We start from the raw sequence: 22462 nt of genomic DNA on the forward strand, positions 1-22462 counted from the left end.
CTTCATAATAAAGGGTAACTAACGTTTTTTTCAACCCGGAAACCAACCCTATTTTCCTATGCGTTTGTTTCTAAGGGAGTGATGGGTACAACAATCTTTGACGTTGGTCCAGTATTAAGCGAGATCGCTGCAGTCGGCAGCTCAGATTATTATTCTAAGTGTCTGTCAACATTATGGAAAGGATCCCTACAGAGATAGACCTTTAAAACCTCTTTAAGACATTTTCTGTTTAGCTCTGAAGTCGCTAGCGCTAAACCCACCAGACTCCATTTAAAAAGCAATACTTTTAGCGTGTAAAGAGCCAACATATTTTCACGTGTAAATCGGTAAACTATGTGTTTATTTCAACCAAAACTAGAGTTGTGATGGTTGGAAAAGAGGAAAGACGACCCAAAACGGCTTTTCATAGTTTTATTTTGTTTCTGTCGACTTTGAATGAAGTGTATTTTACGAGGCTAAAATTACTGTTTATTTACATGGAGTCTGGTGGGTTTAGCGGACGCAATTTCGCAGATGTTTTTATGTTTAAAAAAAGGATCTTACTCTTTAACAGAAAGGTCGACCTCCTTAGAAATCCTTTCCATAATGTTGTCAGACACAAAATATTAATCTGAGCAGATCTGAGTCAGCGGCCAAACAAGAACTTTTGTGAAAGTAAATACAAGCTGGACAATTGCCCAGCAGCGATCTCGCTTAATACTAAACCAATGTCAAAGATTGTTGTTCCCATCAGTCACTTAGACACACAACATAGGAAAATAGGGTCCAGGTTGAAAAAAACGGTAGTTATCCTTTAAGACGATATAGTAGCCCATATTTCTGCAGACTTTTCTAATAGCGTAGATACCAGTATCGGAAAAGCCTCCGATACTGCTCAAAATGCTGGTATCGGTATCGGAGAGTACTGGAGTGTATGCACCGATCTGATACCACATAGTTTAGCCCTGAAGGAAATCTTCTTTAAAGTAGTTTATTCATGTTCTTTTTCCATTATGACTGACTGTCAAACTGGATAATAAAAGAATGTTTGTTAATGTTTCACAAAGAGTTTAACAACAAAGATAGAAATCATATCACATCCATACAGGGATAGTAGTGTACAGCTGTTAAAACATAATAAAATATATGACACACTGGTATTGGATCGGTATCGGCCGATACGCAAGTTCAGGTATCGGAATCGGCATCAGGAAGCAAACAATGGTATCAGACCATCTCTATTTTTTCCCTGCAAGATTATGGACAAAATCAAAGGTTATTGGATACTGTGATATGGATTATTTATTATTATGGATATTTAAAATGCTCCATTCCGTTCATAGAACGCTCTGTAACAAAGTATTTTTTTTTCCAAAGCTCCGTAAACCACTCTCTGAACACGTGCCTCCATGAGCCAATCAGAGTGGTTCCCTGCACCGTGCATCTTAGTTTAGATGTAGACAGTCTCAGAGGACAGAGTAACGTGAGGAAAATTCCACAACAGATAGCAGTCTGTCATACGTCGTCACGAGGTTTACCAGTTTACCAGTAAACGCAACATTTTGTCCCCCCAACAGCAGTGACCAGTGCTAGTTTGAGTCTTTTAGCTAATAGCTTTAGCTGCAGACTGTTGTACGCCCCGCTGTTGGAATCCTCTCTAGTGAAATACAGTCACACTACACCGTTTAGCTGCCAGCATTTTAGCCGTGTTTAATCCAGTTACTACTGTAGCTAACGGTAGGCTAACGTTAGCTGCTGTGTAACGTGTTATTAGTGTTTACTAGCGTGACATGCAGCGATGTTTCTGTTGCCTCTAATGTCTGTTTTGGAGCATCAGAGCGCAACACAGACATTTAAGTGGCACCGTAATCCGCGTTGCTATTTCGTCCGGTAGATACCGGGCACCGGTGCGGTGTTAACGTGAACAGAAAATTGCGCTGCCTGTATCTTTTCACGGCAAACGCGCATGTTTGGAAAGCGGTCGCACAACAGCTGAAATGGCTCCTTCATAGTATCCTTCAACAAAGGAGGAATGTAGCACAATGTGGATGTGAAAGTAGTTATAATTAACCTATGTGACAATACAATTTGTTTTGGTTAAAATCAACAAATAATCGTGATAATTAATGGTGATCAATATATTGATCAAAATAATCGTGATTATCATTTTGGCCATAATCGTGCAGCCCTAATCTTGACTATTTCAATGTCAAAATAGTCCCTCTTCATGCATATACATTGTGTGGCTGTTTTGTGGATCTGAAGGTTTCTGTTTTCTGTTCAGAAGTGACGTACCCAGGTTGTGACAGCCCAATGTGACGGTCAAGTATCTGAACATCGTTCCTCATGAAGACAAGCGTCACTATTATGTGGTTTGACAGAGCGGTCTGCAACCACGCATGACACTTAAGACAGAAATTGTGTTTTGAGTGCATTTTGGGACTTACATTTAAGAAATGTTCGGAAAAGTCGACATCTGAAGTGCAATTAGTCTTACAGAGAAGAGCCAGTAGACCTTAAGAACTTAAAATAACATTTTATCATCAACCTTATTTGAAGAAAGGTTATATATGATTAAAAAAAGTAAATAAATGACTGTATCAATACTTTCTCTCTTATTTAATGGAGAATAAGATACATCTTTTGTGATTCAATCCAAAAAAAAAACATGCCGTCAAATCTACCTGCTACTGTCTCCCACTGGGGACTCAGCTCCCAGCATGCACCTCTCCAGCTGGCTCGCCACGATCTGCCGCTCCTCCTCCAGCTCCCGAGTCAGCCGCTCAAACTGAAGCTCCTACGGGAAAGACAGTTATGGCAGTCATAACCCGACAGTGCCGACACCCACCACGACGCTGCAATTTAAGCCTCCTTTTAAAGCCCTATTTGATGCCAGTTAGAATTACATGTTAAACCCATTTTGTATTTGTCCTGAATGACTCGACTGATTTCTCTCACCTGCTGTGAGCGCACTGAGAGACTGCTAAAGTGGATTCAAGGTTTAAAACCCTAGACCTGTGTCTGAGCCGAGGACCCGCAGCTGAGGACAGCGCCCGGGGTCCGAGCGGCAGGTAGCCCTGCACCAGGGTCTGTCAGGGGTTTTCCTGGCTCAGAATGGGCCGCAGGGGTCTGGGGGGGCTTACATTCATTATTGTGCCATTTCTGTAAATTTAGAGGAAGACTGAGTGGAAACAATCCAAGAAACATACACAGCAGCGGTCTGACATTTTGGGTCTATATGGGGATAGTCTATATCCACGACGTTCCACTTCCGGGATTGCTCCGTTGCCGACTGAAACTCCGCTGCATTTCACTTATTTCGGCCGGATATCCGTTACATTGTGCTTTCTTTTGTGTTGGCGTTCTTGTGTTGGATTTATGAGGACTATGGTTAACCTTTTCTCAGATCTCTGCAGGGTAAATCCAGACAGCTAGCTAGACTATCTGTCCAATCAGTTTTCTGTTGCACGACTAAAACTACTTTTGAACGTACACGTTCCACCAAAACAAGTTCCTTCCCGAGGCTTTTTTGCAGAGGTGACGTTGCTCCGTACGGCGCCTAGCGCCGCCCAAGACCATTGTGATTGGTTTAAAGAAATGCCAATAAACCAGAGCACGTTTTTCTCCCATCCAGGAGTGCTGTGTGGACTCGCCAGACCTTCCTCTGCAGCGCTGTGGAGGAAGGTCTGGCTATGCGAGACTAATATGGGGATGAAAGTAAATATTGCAAGTTTTAAAGTCAAACTTAAACTTTTGTAGGACTTTTGACAGCAGTCAAATTCAAATGTAAGACACATTTCGTCTTCCGTCCACCACGACTCACCTGTTTTTCCCTGGGAATTTAAGACTATAGATAACTATATCCAATTGCGTGAAGACAGTTTGATTTTATACACATTGAGACTTTCATGCCTACTTGTTTCTCTGTTTCAGGTCTCACTCTTCGAGCTGTACCACCTACCAAACAAGGGATGGATGCGTGTGTGTCCTGAAGGTTAATGTGAATCAGATGCTCAGTTGGCACAGCACTTCAGCACTTAAGTGAATCACTGATAAACGGCCAAGTGTCCTCTTGTTTACCCCTGAAACCCCAGATGTCTTCATGACTACAAAACATAAAAAGAGACTATTTTAACTGGTATTAGTTTGTACATTTCCAAAATGTGATTAGGCACAGAAACATTGTGATATCTATCTCAAAATAGGCATGAAATGTAGCCATCAGAGTGTACTTTCGGCAATTTTGACAACCCAAACACCACAACACCAGCGGTGGAATGTAACTAAGTACATTTACTCCAGTACTTAAGTACAAATGTTGAGGTACTTGTACTTTACTTGAGTCTTTTCAGTATTTTTTGCAGTGTTAAATTTGTACTTTTACTTAAGTAAAGGATCTGAATACTCTGCTGCACAACCCTAAAATATGCCCCACTTATTGAAAACACTACGAGCTGGATACGGATCCAACGCCTTGGTCAAGGGTATGACAGTAGAGCAGATGTTTGCCGATTGTGGTCGGAGAGCCGGTAGTTTTGGCACTCCCTCCTCTGTATTCTGTTACATAACACTAGAGGCTTCCCAGCTGCTTCATAAATCTTCTCGGAACCACAGCTGGTGTGTCAACACGGAGGTCCACTGGAGAATTAGCTGTCTGCAAATAATGTCTAAATATGAAAACCACCCAGCTGGAAAACACAGTGCTTCCCAGGAAACCGTTGTGAAGTAGTTCTGAAAAATACTCTCAGTCAGAGTGAAAGGTCTGATGAGGGCGCTTTGATTACTGTGACACAGTAAGCCAAGTTGTCTATAGATTGTACATTTAAGCGGGATTTATGGTGTGTGTGTGTGTGTGTGTGTGTGTGTGTGTGTGTGTGTTAGAGCGAGTGACTGTGATTAGCTTCGGACTCTAGAGGCATAGTGGGAGAAACAAAGTGTCTCCCCTGTTCTTTCTGACCACGTCCCACCAATCTGTAGCAGGAAATGTTAACCCTCTCTTTGATTTCGAAGACCTTTGGCAACACCTGCACTGACGCCAACGTTTTATCACCTGATTGGTTCTTATCAATCACAACGTCTCATTCTCTGAGACTAAAGCTACTAACGTTACCATGCCAACTACCAGCAACGGGCGGAGTATACAGGCTGCCTCCTATTTATGTCCTGTATAGCCATGTTGATGAGATATGAGGTTTGGGCGTGTTAGTTTAAATAGAGATTAGTTCATCTACTGGAGATGAAAAACACTTGGTGCACGGATATTGGTTTTGGCTCAGAGCTCCTCTTAAAAACCAAAACGTAGTGATGTAAATGTAGCATCAGAGCTCAAGTAGGACTCCTTCACCATGATGACCTGAGTGTTCAGTGGAATATGACACAATAGTGCCAAACGTTCCAGAACACAACCAACACATCATACACCGAAATCTTCACCATATCGGTCAACTGGCCTTTGTTTCTGTGTGCAGAACACAAGTCAGGATTAGCTGTTGGCGTTTCTAACCGTCTCATTCAAACTAGTTTGGAAAAGTATCCCTAACCTGTAGCTCTGAGTTACAAGCAGCAGGTTCCCCATTATAAAATGGCTGAGAAGTCCTGCTCTGCTGCCTCTTTGGACACGGACCTCCAAGTCATCAGAGGAAGCCAGCTCTCCTCCGAGTCTTCAGACTACTTAGTCCTGGACTTAATTGGACAAGGAGCCTTTGCGAAAGTCGCCAAGTGTGTTAAGTCAGCCACCAATGAGACGGTGGCTGTAAAGATAACGAAGAAACGTTCAGCGACTACGGCAGAAGAAGAGGATTCCATCCTGCAAAAGCTGAGGCCGTTCGACCCAGACACGTGGCACTTTGTAAGGTGGGACAGCTCATTCATCTACAGAGCACATCTCTGTCAAGAATTTGAACTGCTGGACATGAATCTCAAGGAATTTGTGAATATGAGACCGACCTCGTCACTTCCCCTAAGAGACGTCCGGCCTATTTTACATCAGGTGGCCACAGCTCTGCAGTTCCTGAAGAACTTAGGGATCGCTCATTCAGATCTCAAACCTGAGAACATTATGCTGGTAGACCATGTACGGCAGCCATTAAAGATAAAACTGATTGACTTTGGCTCCGCCTGCCATGCCTCAAAAGCAGAGCAGGGCTCATGTATTCAGCACCGGTGGTACCGGGCTCCTGAGACCATTCTGGGTCTCCCCTGTAACGAGGCCATAGACATGTGGTCCCTGGGCTGCATTGCTGCCGAGCTGTTCCTAGGCTTCCCGCTTTACCCTGGGAGCTGTGACTATGAGATGATTTGGAAGATAGCGCAAACTGAGATTCAGCTGCCAGGGTACTTCCTCAGCGCTGGACTCAAAACAAGTCAGTTTTACCGGAAGACCAAATATGTGGAAACTCATGACGCCACACGAGTACGGACGCATCCCGTGGATCGACTGCATGTTCGGCTCCCTGGAGGATCTGAAGAAAGTCCGGCAGAAGCCAGACAGGCGTCTGTCAGAAGCGGACACCATGAGGGATAAGGCTGACCTGGAGAACTTTGTGGAGCTGGTCAAGCAGATGCTGCAGCTGGATCCTACTCAGAGAATAACACCCAGCCAAGTGTTGCAACATGCTTTTGTTACAATGAGCCATCTGATAGACTTCTGTTGTCCGCAAAGTCTGAGCTCAGATGAGGTTGACGCTGAGCCAACCCAGGAGCCACCCTCAGAAAACCAGTTATCCAAAAGATCCTCCTTTGGGACTCAAAGTCCACAACACATTCTGTCAATATCTGACAGGGATCAATCTAGACTTGCCCACATCAAGCCTCTGGAAAAAAGAAAGAGGGTCTATGCTGAAATTTCACAGAGTAGTAACAGAAGCCCAGACAGCACCTCTCCCGTACAGAAGAGGAGGAAGATCTGTTTAGGTAGACCTCTGATAAAAAGGTTGTACGGTGAAATTACAAAGGACAGCAAAAGAATCCCAGGGATCTCCTCCCCAGAAAGGGTGATCATAGATTCAGAGGAGAAAGACACAGAGCTACCAAGTACCTCTAAAAAGGCCCCTTCCACTGTGATCCACGTCACATTTCAGAGGAAGGAGGAGGACAAAAAAAGAGACAAAAGCAGTCACCAAGATATGGATCATCGGGTCAAGTTATATCCGAAGAGGGGAGGAAGCAGCGTATGAGAACTTTGGGGAGAACTTTGGACTTAATGCCAAAGTTGAGTGGTTTGGCAAAGGAGGCATGCGTTGGAGTGGCGTCCTCCCCCGTTTTTATGCAGAGTTGTCAAACGCTCAGAGTCCCCCTGACATCTTGGTCTTCCACGCTGGTGGCAACGATCTGGGAATGATGCCCGCCAAGAAACTTGCATCCATAATGGAGCAGGAATTGATGCAGCTCAATGCCGAGTTTCCGTCAATGACGATTGCATATTCCTGTATCAACGAGCGGCAAGTGTGGAGAAATGGACCGCCAGGGAGGGTCAACGTCGACAGGAAGACCGTCAACAAATGCATGAGAAAGGCTGTTGGCAACTTTGGCGGCGAAGTCATTGAACATCCCCTCCTGAGATATTTTGACAGGAAAATATTTCTGGCAGACGGAGTGCACTTCACCAAAAAGGGAAATGGTATCTTTGTGACCAGCATCCAGTGTGTCCTGATGACGATCCTTCAGAAAACGCTCCCAAGAAACTATCATTAATCATACCTCTATTAGTATTATTATTATTATTATTATAATAGTTGGTAAGGTTAGTATTGTGGTTGCTGTTCCTCTTTAAAAAAAAAAATCAATAAAAATCAGTAAGCAAAGAAACGATTGGTGCAATGTCTGTAGGGACAACACAGATTTCCAAATTATAATAGCAGTGGTGGATGGATAATTATGGATAATAGATTGGGAAACATTTGGGTGTAAATGTATCTTAAGGTGAGGCAAGCTGTAGCAGCGTAGCTTAACTGTTTCAGGCGAAATACTAGCTCACTTGTAGTAACTGCAGTGCAGTAGTGAAATGTAACTGAATATATTTATTCAAGTACTGTCCTGTCCAAATGTTGAGGTACTTGTACTTTACTTGAGTCTTTTATTGTCATACCACTTTCTACTTCTACTCTGCTACATTTTCCTGATGACACTTACAAACTTTTACTTAAGTAACATTTTCAATGCAGGACTTAGAGTATTTTCACAGTGTGGTATTAGTACTTTAACTAAGTGAAGGATCTGAATACTTCTTCCACCGCTGCTGCAGTTTGGTCTTTTGCTGTTGCTGCATTTTTAACATGTTCATGTGGTGTTTTCATTGCATACACTAACTTTCATATGCTAAAACAGATGTCAAAAAATGTCAGATTTTGGTCTTATTGGGACACAGTGATTAACATGAAATAATACTAAAGTCTATCCATCTATCTACATTTCATTGTTTACTAGTACAGTAGGCTGAAAGCCCTTAAAATCCCAATCCTTTGAAAAACTACAAAAGACACTTGAATCCACACAGCTTTTCATCCGTTTACGTCTCTTGATAAAAGCTCTTTTGTATTTGGGTCAGCTCTGGCCATGTGATGCACAGAGCCTTGACAGTCTCTTTAGTCAGAGGGTGTACAGCGATTTAGTTATCGGTCTCATCATGTTGGTTATTTGCTGGTGTCTCATGCACTATGACTGTCGCTGCGTGCTATCGCAGCTGAACAAAGTAAACTGGCCTGATTTCAGAGGCAACAAGTCTGCTTCTGAAATCAAAATTTACTCAGAAAAATAAACATTAATTCAGACAAACTCTTACACCTATGAACAAGTATCACAGGCGTTATTTACCCCTATGCGTAATTTGCATGTTTGCCTATCTGGGCAAACATGTCCCGGGACCCACTGGGGAAGATTGGTGGAGATCTCAAACCCCCCAAAATGTTGAACCCAAAGTTACGCCCCCTACAGGGGACTGTATGTATTATCACGTTATCTAAAGGCTCTGACACACCAACCCGAAGGCCAACCTTAGGCAGAAAAGGCAGTCGGGCTGACTGCCACCCCGAGTCGGTCCAAAAAGTGCCTTGGAACCCACCGAAGCAACGCCGACTTGAGCGTACGTTCGACGTAATACGTCTCCATCACAGCAGGCGGCGCTAAAATGTATTTTTGCCAAAAAAATGAAAACCGGCAGCTGATTGGACGAACGCGTCACGTGGGTATGGCTTCTCCCGAATTTCAAAGCCAGACCATAATGGCGGCTCGTTCGGAATACGATCTCATATTTTACGAAAATAGTTCACCGAAGCGAGAAATAGGCCGTGCAGTTGCTGAATCTGTCTTCATTTCAGATCGACAACGGTCAGTTTAAAAGATTTTCGTCAGATTTTGAGAGGCGTTCGTCACGCTCATCCAGCTCGTCATTTCCACGTTAGCACTCCACCAATCAGATTGGTCACTGAGTCCGACTGCCCGCCTTCCGGTTCAATATGTCAAATCGGCCCAAATTAAAGCCGACGGCTCCTCCGACTGACGACGGCACGGAACACACCGAACAGACTCGAGTCCGACGGCCGATAATCGGGTTTGTGTGTCAGCGCCATTAGACTGCGTCAAAACTTGAATGATTCTCATGAGGAAATTGGGAACACACCACTAATTTTGCAGTGTTAATATGTTTTTCTGCCACAATTACTTCAAGTTAATTGGAGAAATGTTTGTCCGCTTATTAGGCTGATGTGGCTCTGAGGCAGCTGCTCCAAAATGTTGCAAAATGGAAATGCATTTGTGCAACTGCAGAAAAAGACAACATTTTGAGCCCAGCCTTACACAATCTATGTAAAGGATTTTACAAAAGGAACCCAAAGAAAGAGGAAGGTTACGGACATCTGGCCTAAAAGATCTGGCAGGATTTCCGCCAGCACCGGAGCAGTCCCGGAAGTGGAACGTCGTGAACATAGACTAGATGTAGACTGACACATTCAGTACTTTAAGGGGCATAACAGTGGGCCGTTCAGACAACATGGTGCTCAAACGTGCTGCAAACTGTCAAAGCATCACTGCTGACTCTGCCTCGACATCTCCTTACATCACTTCAGAGCGGTGGTGGAATGTAACTAAGTACATTTACTCCAGTGCTGTACTTCAGTCCAAATGTTGAGGTACTTGTACCTTACTTGAGTCTTTTCTTTTCATGCCGCTTTCTACTTCTACTCCGCTACATTTCAGAGAGAAATATTGTACTTTTTACTCCACTACATTCATCTTTAGTTACTTTACACATTAAGATTCCTGCACACAAAACACATGCAGTTTATAAAATCTGAGGTTTTATTCTAAAGTAAACTAGCCAACAATATAACGACCTACAAGTCCAGCTGAGATGATTAGACCATTAAACACACTTTTAATACTTTGACTACATTTTCCTGATGATACTTAATTTTACTGAAGTAACATTTTCAATGCAGGACTTGTAACAGAGTATTTTTACAGTGTGGTGTTATTACTTTTACTCAAGTAAAGGATCTGAATACTTCTTCCACCGCTGTTTCAGAGCAGCACAGAGACAGGACAGAGAACACACAGCCCTCCTTGTTCCAGCCTCGCCGCGTTAGGGCCTCGCCTCGAGGGACAAACAGAGCCGCATGGCGCCCTGCGCCGGTCGCCTCGTGACGTCTGGGAACACGCCCAGCCCTGCCAGGTCGATGCAGAGCCGTGCCAGGCGATGTCTCGTACCAGCTGGAGGCTACTGGCCCATTCGCCGTGGCTTATTGTGCGCTGTCACAAAGTGTTTCTTCTCTCTCTTATCGAGTGACACACCAACCACCTCAGCGTCTTACTCCTCCTTGCCGTGTCTAATCATAGCCCCCGCAGTTTGGTTTTATCCAGACTGCATCTGTGATATCCGTGAAATGTTCGGCCTAGTTCTGCCGCGGCGACACATTCCTGCTCTTGCTATAAAAACACCATCTGAAAAAATGGAGCATTCAGACTTAAAGACACTTATTTTCAGGCCCATTTTTGCTGCTCCGAGAAGCATTCCTTTTACCAATATCCGTCGATGACATACAATGAGGTACTTGTACTTTGAGTCTTTTTTTTTCATGCCACTGCATGCCTTTGCATGGAGTCCTTTCAATTTTAATACTTTAAAGTGCATTCTTTCCGCCAATCGCCATCATAAAAGGCAGCATTCACACTTAAGAGACACTTCTTTTCAGGCCCATTTTGCTCCGAGAAGCCTTTCATTTTATGACCGTCTGTCTGTCGACGCCACGACTTTAATTGTGTGCGTTTCAATTTCTTTTCAGAGGCACCGCGTCGTTTAACAATCACACAGGGAGAAATAGTAATTAGAGGAAAAGCAGAGGTACCAGTTACTACACCCACAATAGCCTCAATACACCAGAATTCCGCTTCTCGCTTTTGTTTTTGACATCTCTCTTGCTCTTTCCGCCAACACATGTACCCATTGATGCATTAAAGCACTTTACGTCTCTTTATCCGTCCACCTTTGATGCAAAAGCAACAAGTTGATGCTCGAGGAGACGGTGGAAGTCACTAAGTAGATGAGGAAGGTGGACGCAAATTGGGTTCACTATGACTCCTGGAAACGAAGGAAACATCACAGATTGATGTGACCTGAAACAGGACCCAAGGGTGGATTTTCCTCTTTGATTTTCCACAAGAGAAATCAGCTCCCTGCTCCACGTCACAGGGACTTTGCTGCTGACCGCTAACATGACTGACACGCAACCTTGAGCGCCCATGACGTTGAGTCAACAAGGCAGGCGGCATCTACAGGCCATCAAAAGCGCTCCGTTCCAAAAAAAATGACAGAGAGCATGCTATCAAATCCAGGCAGATGTCAAACGGCAACAGTTTTGTGCCTCAGTAGTCTACATCAATAGCTCCGCCGGATGTCCCTCACCTTCCTTCCTTCTTTCTTTGAATTAGTTTTAAACTCCGGTCGCATCGAGCAACATTAACCGGAACCTCTGAGCACCATTACACGCTGAAAATGGGAAGTTTTAAGAAAAAATTGGATGGCGCAACAAGGCAGACCTGCTCGGTTCTTGCAGGGAATGATCGTAAAGATTTACAAAGAATATGTTTAGGGCATTTCCTCTCTAACTGGGACGTTTTGGGAGCGATAGGTGGGATTGCTGTGGACGAAGTACACACGGAGATACACTGGGCCAATGAGGTTTAACCATGTATCAGCTCATTTTTTTAAGATTTCATTGTGGGGCATTTTAGGCCTTTATTTTTATAAGACAGCTGAAGACATGAAAGGGGAGAGAGAGGGGGGGAATGACATGCAGCAAAGGGCTGCAGGTTGGAGTCGAACCTGCAACCGTCGCTGCGTCCGGAGTTTAGCGCCGCCCAAGACGATTAAGATTGGTTTAAAGAAATAAGCAAACCACCGCGTTTTTTTCTCCTATTCCAGAATGCTGTGTGGACTAGCCAGACCCTCCTCTGCAGCACTGCGGAGGAAGGTCTAGCAATGCGAGACTAGTGCCTCAAGCTACATTTACACCGCTACGTTTTGGTTTAAAAATGAATATCGTCTGATACGTTTCCCCCTCTCATTCCCCCTGCTCTGGTGTTTCCCCCTCTCATTCTCCCTGCTCTGGTGTTTCCCCCTCTCATTCCCCCTGCTCTGGCGTTTCCCCCTCTCATTCCCCCTGCTCTTGTGTTTCCCCCTCTCATTCCCCCTGCTCTTGTGTTTCCCCCCTCTCATTCCCCCTGCTCTTGTGTTTCCCCCCTCTCATTCCCCCTGCTCTTGTGTTTCCCCCTCTCATTCCCCCTGCTCTTGTGTTTCCCCCCTCTCATTCCCCCTGCTCTTGTGTTTCCCCCTCTCATTCCCCCTGCTCTGGCGTTTCCCCCTCTCATTCCCCCTGCTCTGGCGTTTCCGAGCCCCTAAACCGGAGACATTTGGAAACCCTTCAGACCCGTTTTGGTTTGGATTCTGCGAGGATGTGTTGCAGTCTCAATGGACACCGACGCCAACATTTCTCTACAACTACTAGCATAGGGCGGAGTCTCCACGCTGCCTCCTGTTTATGCCGTTGTGCATATGCTTATGCTGTTGATGAGATATGAGGTTTTGGGCATGTTGGTTTAAACGGAGATTAGTTCTTCTACTGGAGATAAAAACACTTGTGTGCACGGAGATCACTTTTGGCTCAAAACTTAACGCTTAGAAACCAAAACGTAGCGATGTAAATGTAGCCTCAGATATCATCAGCGGCGGGCAGCGCTGGGCGGTGCCGTAACTGGATTGACAGAGCCGGTTTCACCCTCACATTCAGATTGTGACCGTGCAGCTCATATGAGGCGAACCTCTTGCAGGAAAAGCGGCCACACATCTCCATTCAAGGGCGTAAATCCCAGGGGGGGTCAGATAAAATATCTGTGTAAGTAGTAAAACAATACAAACCCCAAAAAAGCTTTTTAAGTTTAGAAACATTTTGAGTCCCCCCTCCCTTGCCTCACAGTGGTTTGGTCCACTGCCTGCTGTACGTCAGGATCTGCGCTAGACTCACAGTCTCATCAGGTAGTGACAGGAGTGTAGTAAGTAGGCGGTTCAAGGCTGTTTTATTCACATTAAACATCGGATGAAGTTCTTCTTTTCTCAAATAGAAATGATGCTGAGGAATTAATGAATTAGTCATGACAAAAAAGTTTGCTATGTTAGTGTAATATAATGTAACGTTACCTAGCTTGTTTAATAGCTTGTTGGATAGAAATGCACCCACTACAACTAACGTTACCACGGCGATAAGCCTAACGTTATGTGTGTGAACTGATATTAGGGTTAATATTGAAGATCTACAGTCGTGTTTTGCTCAATATGAAGTTAAGTGGCTGATCAGTTAAATATATATCCTCTGTCCCAGAAGAAACCTAATATTTATGTGGAGGACGCAAGATCATTTTATAATTATAATATGACCGTGTGGTGAACCTATGAAACTAACTCATATTTAGACATCTGACGTTAAAGATTTGTCGTTGCCCAGATAAAATGACAGAGAAATGAAAAACAGACATAAGATCCTTTTTCAGTACACCAAAACGCCAAGTAAGTACAATAAGTCCTCATATCAAGACAATTTGGTAACATCTTTATAAGAATGGGTGCTTATGGAAATACTAACGTCACTATGTCACAGGCAAAGGAGACAGAAAGACCTGAGGGACAGGGAGACCAGGGACAGTCAGGTGGAGAGTCTCAGGGAGACCAGGGACCGTCAGGTGTAGAGTCTCAGGGAGACCAGGGACAGACAGGTGGAGAGTCTCAGGGTGACCAGGGACAGTCAGGTGGAGAGTCTCAGGGAGACCAGGGACAGACAGGTGGAGAGTCTCAGGGAGACCAGGGACAGACAGGTGGAGAGTCTCAGGTAAGTGTGTTGATCTCAGTTCATATTTTTGGAGGTGTGTGTCTGTCAGGGTGAGCAGATGAGCTTTACCAGTGGCTTACTCATTTACATTATGATCAGCTAATTTAACAAGTGTACAAAAGTATTGTATTTCTTTTATATGGGAACACTTTTTCAAAATAAGTCATTATGTTTTAAGGTATTTTTGTGGCTTGATTGTAAACAACTTAAAAATAAATAAATACTTTTATATATTTTGGTCAATATAGTCAGCTATTTCATTGAATCAAGAGAAACACTGAAAAGAAGGATAATGGTAAAGTCTCCGTGCTACACTAATGATAGTATTAAGGCTTTCCTCTGTGAACACGTCTTCTACGAGTATAATTGTGGCTGTATTATTTGTGTCCCCTTCAAAAATTGCTCTTCAGAAATTTTGTTTATTGCCCCCCCCTACTGTTAGATTGGATTTACGCCCATGTCTCCATCAATCATCCGTATCGAGATTCGGTAAATTCACTCCGACGGCCGCACGTAGTGTTTCTGGCCCCGTTTGTCAAAATCAATCCAAGTGTGGAGAGCGCTGACGTGGCCCAGTTGTTGTTGTTTTATTGAGCTCCCCCCGCCCCCTCTCTGTCCTGGGAGGGGATTTGCTGAGCAGACATGTTCTTTTTTAGCAGCTCCTTGCGTCACATTCATACAGTGGGACCCGGCTTTTACACCTGGGAGCGACTGCTGCCACGGGGAACCAAACAAGTGCGCGGATGAGTATCTGATAACATTTTGGCGGACAAGATCCTCTATGTTTTTGGAAATAATGAAAGATGAACTTGCTTTGTTTCCCCTAACAGGGATACAAAAAAGATTACCAATGGGAAAACTATCTACACTATTTACAGTTGTAATATTTGTTCATTTTGGTGTTTGGAGATGCATTTCCCTCACTCTTCTAAGCACTTGACAATTCATTCTTGAAGGAAAATTAGGACATAAATAAAAATGAATCCCTCTCTCTCTCTCTCTCTCATAAGGGGTCCTTGGCTTAACAAATGCTGAAGACCCCTGGTCTTATAACGTGGTACTTTGGCATATTGTGACATCTCTGTGAACAGTTTAGAGCTGATATCAGGGACATGTTTTTCCGTCTTGGTTTCCCAGCGTTGATGCAAGCAGCAAGCTACAGACGAGATCTTTCGCGTCGGAGCATCTTTGCTGCAAGCTGTTGTCTCAACGTCTAATCAATCTCTCAGTGTTTGCTCAAGGAGTGACAAAAGTGAACTGTGCACTAGGTTTTTAGCAAAGGCGTAGATTTCAGGGGAGGGATGCAGGGTATATGCCCCCCCTCAATATTTAGAAGAGGTAGATTTGTCCCCTCCCCAAAAGAGGTAACACTCCCCAAAAGAGGTAACAAAATAACCATCCAGGGGGCTCAAAACATGTATGGAAAACAAGAACAACAGCATCGCCAAAAATAAAGATGCAAAAGATTATTTTTTTTGGGGCTTTTCCGCCTTTAATTTTTGACAGGACAGCTAGGTGAGAAAGGGGTGAGGGGGAGACATGCAGGAAATAAGCCTCTCAGTATATGTGCGCCTGCTCTACCCACTGAGCAACCCAGCCACAAAGATGCGATTTCATTTGCAGACCATAAATGGATGCAGAAAAAGGCACAAATTGACCACAATTCAACCGGAATGCGGGAAACAAAGTGTTTGACGCTCAAAAATGTTGTGGTCGAACTGTCAATGTTGAAACAGAACCTACGCCGTTGGTTTCAGAGGTAACCAAGTTGCCACATCTCCAGCTCTGGTATTACCCTGCTCACGTCTATCACTCCCTCCCGCTTTGAATTGGCTAAATGAGAGCAAAGTGGCAACGCGTAAGGCTCCCAAACACGATGGAAGGCAATAACTGATGTGCTCCAGTTAGCATGTCTAATTTGACATTTCTGTGGAAGAACTCCAGGTGGTAGATTTGACGCTTCGGCGGTGCCGCCGCCTGCATTCTCAACACGGAGGAAGGTGATGCAAATTGATTCCATTTACTGGTCGCAAACTGTTCAACGACCTGCGACAAGCTACATGATAAAACGTTTTGCTCTCTGGCAACTTGCACGTTCTGGAAATTGCAATCCGGCTGTAGGTTATAAGGGGTTGTTTGTTAGCTGTTAATCATCCATTTCTTGCCGTGCTGTTATCAACGTGCGCTCCCCGGTTAGAGAAATCCAGAAATCAGCTCTTTCTCTCTGGAGATTATTACTGAGGTACGATGACTCCGTATGAACGCCTAACTACGCATTATAGCATCATTTTGAATGTTCTTATAATAACGTCTTCAGAGAAAGCTACAAATGCACAACACAACACATGCATCTCCTTCGCTGCAATACAATGCACATGAAGGGATAATGATGCAGCAGTCCTGGATTCTCATGTGTGAAATGAGGGAGTTTCCAGCAGCAGGCAGAGCTTTTTCGAGGCATCAAGCAACATCAAGGAAGGAAACAGCCCTAACTTCACATCAGTTGAGAAATCAGAGCAATCGGAAGGCCCACATTTTCTCGTCTGATCCAAAGAGATTGCAGATAAAAAGTAAGAGCAGTCTCTCTTTTCTTAGACATCTTAAGCCTTCAAATAGCAGTGTGCAGTATTCACACACCCAGGGACTAAGTAGAGAACATGGCCACTGTCCAGGCATAATTAAGAGCGAGAGAACAGACAGACTCCCGTGATGACGGGATAGAGAAAGGCATAAAAATAACAGCGCGGGGCAGACGGAGAGACGGAGGCTGCCTTCACAGTGCCGCTGCAGCTGTCTCTGTTGTGATTTTACCACGTTAATATGTAAAACAAATCTGACGTTTTTCAATGAGTTAAGTGGAGTTAGTCAAAAAGTTAGTGGCGGAAAACAGATCCCCGACAGTCGTTTCATAGCAACATTCAGCGGCCAAAGTATGCCGGTGAGACATTAATTAGGCCTACATTTGACATGATTTAACCAGAGACGACTGTCCAAACTTTTCACACATTGCCCAAGCAGCGATAGCGAGGACGTCAACAAGCCCAAAGGAATGGGGGGGAGGGGGGAAGTGAAATACTGAAGTTGACTTTTTGAGGAGAAGCTTCAGTTCATTGAAAATGATTAGCCATCTGGCTATAACACTGGCACATTTACAGATAGCGTTGATTAATGTCCATTGTCCTAATTAAATAAATGTTAATCGTGAGACAATAAAGCACACGCAACATGGGTGTGACTGCAGCATCTTGTGCCTCCTACCTGCTCTTTGACAGAAGCCAGGAGGTTGTTGGTGGTGGTGGTGCTGCTGCTGCTGGCGTTTGGTGGGAGGCCATGACCGCTCGGCCCCTCTCTGACCGCCACGGGCCCTTCCCCCTCCTCCATCTCCTCGCTGTAGTCCAGAGCCGGCTGGCTGCTGACGAGCCCTCTCTGACCCTGTGGAAGGACTACAAGCCGGTTAGGATGTGGACAAGGAGGATACACCGTGAAACAGAAAATCACTGTCATGCCCCTGGGGGCCTGTGAGTGTGTCAAAGTGCGAGTTTACAGGCATCATATTGCGTTTCACCTGCTCTAATAATCCAGCGGGGAATTGCTTTGACCCCCCCGAAGCTCTGTGCTATTCTGGTTTTTAAACCTCTCTAATATCCCTGCAGAGACTAGTCGGGAATTTATGGTGACCTTACAAGATCACTATGTTTCCACAACTCCCCAAAGGGGACTTGCTTTTTATGCACCTATAGGCTATAGTACCAATTTCTGTAAGGATTCATAATAATATTCTATTGCTTTCATTCATATATTGTTTTAATAGGCTACCCAGTGGGGGGATGTAACCCTCACTGATGCATGTGTATTGACGATTTCCCTACAAAGCGATATTTTCACCTTAAAGGTTATGCATCACATGTGCAGGTGTGCATTGCACGCTGCACATTAGGCATTTAACAGTATGTCACGTTCATGATTCCCCCCCCCCACACCAGCCACATTAGAGCTTGAGCTATCCGCGATGCGCCTTAATGCAGCCTGTCTGTCAAACGTGCACATCAATCACTCAACCGCCATCCGGCAGCCAAGGACGAGGTCACCGCGACTCACCCGACCAGAGAGCAGGGAGCGAGGCTGCACTGACACCGAGCCTCCCTGTCTGTTTCCGTGCCTGGTTTCACACAAGCTGCCCGCCCGCCCGGCAGGCAGGCAGGCAAGCTGCGGCGGACGTCAGTGCGACTCACCGGCCAGATGTTGCTGTTAGAAGCAGGCCACAGCTGGCTCGATCCGTCCTGTTACGCATCCATCCTCCCGCTGGCGGCCGTGGCAGCTACTACATTTCCCACGCGACAAATAAACAAAACAAACAGCAAACAGTCCCGTGCGCGTCCACACACTCCTCGTGCGATATTGTCCTTTTTTTTTTTTTTTTACTTTGCTTTTTTTTTTAATTTTTTTATCCGTTGTGGAGTTTAAATGCACCCATCTGTCTATATACCCCTGGCGTCCGCGCGGTAGGCTACCCAGCCAGTCAGCCACCAACCCGCCCAGGCACTATAACCGATCAGTGGCGTGACGTCACCATGCGGATTGTTTTCCGATACAAGAATCGATCAGCCACCGATGCACCGTTGCATGCGTTGCTGTCGCGGCTGCAGAAGCCGCGTTGTAAAAGTGAGATGCAGCGCGGCAGCTCCGTGCTCGAGAGAGGAAGGATGCAGCCTGCAACGACCACGGTGCGCGTGCGTGAAAGTGTGTGTGTGTGTGTGTGTGTGTGTGTGTGTGTTTTCTCCTCTACACACACTGCTTTAGGCCTGACTGGTCCATAAGGATAATTAAATAGTATAATCTTATTAAGTAGCCTACTTTAGTATAAATTATAGAAGTCTGATTGAAAAATCACATTATTTTACTTACCGGACTGCAATGTAATCCTACAGGACAATTGTTCAGTGTCAATTTTATCCACTAAAAGTTCCGTTTTTGCCGCTGACAGACTCAGATTATTATTTTAAGTGTCTGACAACATTATGGAAAGGATCCCTACAGAGATTTTTAAAGAGTAAAATCTTCTTTGTTTAACCAGAAACAGCTCCTAACCCCACCAGACTGCTTTTAAAAAAACAATACTGTTAGCGTGTTTAGAGCCAACATTGTGGCAGTGGCAAAACAAGCACTTTCGTGAACGTAAATTGAAGGTGCCAATTGCCCAATAACTTACATTGCAGCTTGTTTCTCCGCTGCCTTCCGCAGCGATCTCGCTTAATCCTGGACCAATGTCAAAGATTGTTGTTCCCATTAGTCACTTAGACACAAACAAAGTTACCCTTGAAAGCCTCTGAAGACCCACACAGTTATTCTGGCTGATTAGACCTCCTGCTCAGGTTAAAAGGTGGGTCGGAGCTTAGTTGGGAATTTATTAGGTCACAAATCATCTACCAATAAGAATGATAACTGTCATTTGTCCTGCCCCTTCTGGTGCAACAGAGCTAACAGGAGACTCCGGAAGATGTCAATTAATCAGTGTATACACACCCCCACAGTCCTGGACGAGGTCTAATCCGCCAGATTAACTGAATACCCCCCATACCTGCAAAACTCTTAAGAGGTGAAAAAGGTGACAAACACCAGAACCCAGAACAAAAGATCCTCTATACTAAAGATAGCAGATTTCAAGCCGCGCCAGTGGTGTGAAACTGTACACACTTCCTGTCTCCTAAAGGGGCGTGGCCTCGGAAAAGTTATATTTGTATACTTTAATAATTCCTTTTGCCAACGTTAGATATTTACAAAGCTAAAAGACATATTTAGCATCACGGAGATTAGTTTTCTAAGGGCGTTGACGAATGTTAATTGACGTTAGCTTCCCTGTTGCAAGATCTCGCGAGAGTTTGTTCCTGAGACAGAAACGCGTCTCCAACAAAGATCATTTTTTTTCTTGATGTGTCCGTCTGACAAACGACGTTTTAGTGTCAGAATGTTCTGGAGATATGTGGCTTGTTGAAGAATGGCTCTAGTATTTACTTTAGTGAAAGAATCGCTCATAATCTGTGTTCACGTTCACTTCTCCCGTTGGAATCAAACACACTCAGGAGCTGCCGCTAGACTCCCAAAGAGGCGTGGCGGTGGCGAAACCCACGGACGAAGAGACAGGAAACTACTCTGAGTTGGGGGCGTCTCGGTCTCAGCTTGAACCCCCTTAGTGGGGATCCAGGGGCATGCTCCTCCGGGACAATTTCTTCTTAAATATCAGCTTTCAAATGTAGCACTCTGGTGTACTCTGAGAAGAAAAAATAAAGGAAGAGGACATTTACTTCAGACACAAATAAGTATTTGATTTAAAGTTGACGATATGATTTTTTTTTTTTTTTATTGTCACCTGTGTATGTGTTAGGCTTAAAACCAACAGATATAAGCTGATTGAGTGCTGGAATTGTTACATTTGGTTAAAGAAGAAAAAACAAAGGACACGAGTACATGCACATGCCCATTTATTGAAGGATAATTGAGAGTTCTGTGTGCAGTCATCAGGATAAGCGGGGTCTTACATAGAGTCGTTTAGGTGGATTTCTCCTCACTACAAACACTTGAGGGGTCTTCTGTTTGAAAGCTTCCTTCTTCGTCTCTTCCGGTACATTTGCATTTACAAAAAAAATGAAATAATACCATTTCATGGAGGACTTTGCCAAGTTAAGCCACTAAAAAGGTTCCCGCTATTGGTTTGTAAACAGATACGCCACCAACTCACACTGGGGAGAAGAGGAAGCAACGTGACCAAACACTATTTTTAAACTCTAAGTACTGTACCTGAATATAACGATATACCTAGATTTAACAGTTCATACAAATAAACCTTTTTCTTCAAAGCAAACATCAAAAGAAGGATGATACATTCGCCATTTCGTCTACTGCAAAAATAAAATCCAGTGCGTCTAGTTTTGAACACTTGACAATGTTTAATACCACATACAGATCAATTATGCATCATTGCTTAATATATATATAGTGTTGGAAACAAAGTGACAAAACAAACAAACAAGTCCGTTACTGCTGCAGCATTTCGGAGACGCAAGGTGATGAATGTGTTGGATTTCCGGGAACAGACTCAAGAGCTTTAATCTTGCCGTTATACGCCCAAATAATTCATTCCTCGTCTTCATTTTTAAGAGCATGTTCTCCGCCCGACAAATGTCCCCGTAGGATTAGGATTATACTGTCACCGTGCAGGTTCACAGTTACGGCAAAGAAATTATACAAATGTCACAGGAATTAAATCTATAACCTTTTTATGAGATATCTTGACTGTTCGAACGAAATACGCAACCCCACAAACAAGCAGGGGACAAAGAGGTGGAGTGATAATTCCCATTGTCTGCGGTGGTTTCGGAGCAGTAAGGCCAACTGTGTGAGCACTCTGAACTTGTGTATGTGTGAACTTAAAAATCGGGCTTTCTGCAAAGTAAACCGTAAAACAAGAAGGCACACTTCTGTTGAAAAGCGTTTCTGCAGAGTAGAGCTGCACAATATATCGGTTTTCTAAAGAAAATATCAGTAAAAAAAACTGCTAATTAAAATGTAACTCATTCTTTTTTAAGTGGTGCCTTTTATGTTCAGTTCAATCTTCAATTTGCTCAATAAACGAATGTTAGAAATTTGAACTTCAACAAGCAGTTTGTTGTATTTTAGAATACTAAAAGCAACCGAAAGTCAGAACTGAGTACACTTTAATATCCATTTGTATATATCGCAAGTAATATCGTTATCGTGATATTCAACAACGTTATCGCATATGGCATATTCTCCTCATATGGTGCACAGCCCTACTGCAGAGGTCAATGTAAGCCCTAATGAATACCACATTACTAATTAATTACAATTGGCCACCCGTTTCACAATCATACCGGATTGACTCACTGAAGTGTCAAAGTATGACGGAAACCAGTAGGGAGGACGTGGCTTAAAAAATTAATAACTCCTAATGATAGAATCAATTAAATGAATGCAAACCGGATGCAGACTGGTGGCAGAAAATAGATGGAATGTATTAACCGATTAAGCTTAATTAAGTTGTTGCTAAAAATCTACATTTGCTCATTATGAGACAGTGAGCTTCCTAGCTACTG

The 22462-nt window shown here is 44.0% G+C and overlaps 1 protein-coding gene across 1 annotated transcript in view; it reads right to left on the reverse strand.

The window, feature by feature from the left end:
• Positions 1-17949, reverse strand: part of LOC144512991 (plakophilin-4-like) — a 49966-nt gene extending 32017 nt beyond the window's left edge. Inside the window, exons 1-2 of the mRNA XM_078244030.1 lie at positions 17610-17949; positions 2664-2776 (exon numbers count right to left, since the gene is read on the reverse strand). Coding sequence (XP_078100156.1) covers positions 2664-2776; positions 17610-17855 — 359 coding nt within the window. The 5' untranslated portion in view covers positions 17856-17949. The remainder of the gene's footprint in view (positions 1-2663; positions 2777-17609) is intronic.
• Positions 17950-22462: the final 4513 nt, after the last annotated feature.

Source organism: Sander vitreus, chromosome 24 (genome assembly GCF_031162955.1).
Source record: "Sander vitreus isolate 19-12246 chromosome 24, sanVit1, whole genome shotgun sequence".
Lineage (NCBI taxonomy): Eukaryota > Metazoa > Chordata > Actinopteri > Perciformes > Percidae > Sander > Sander vitreus.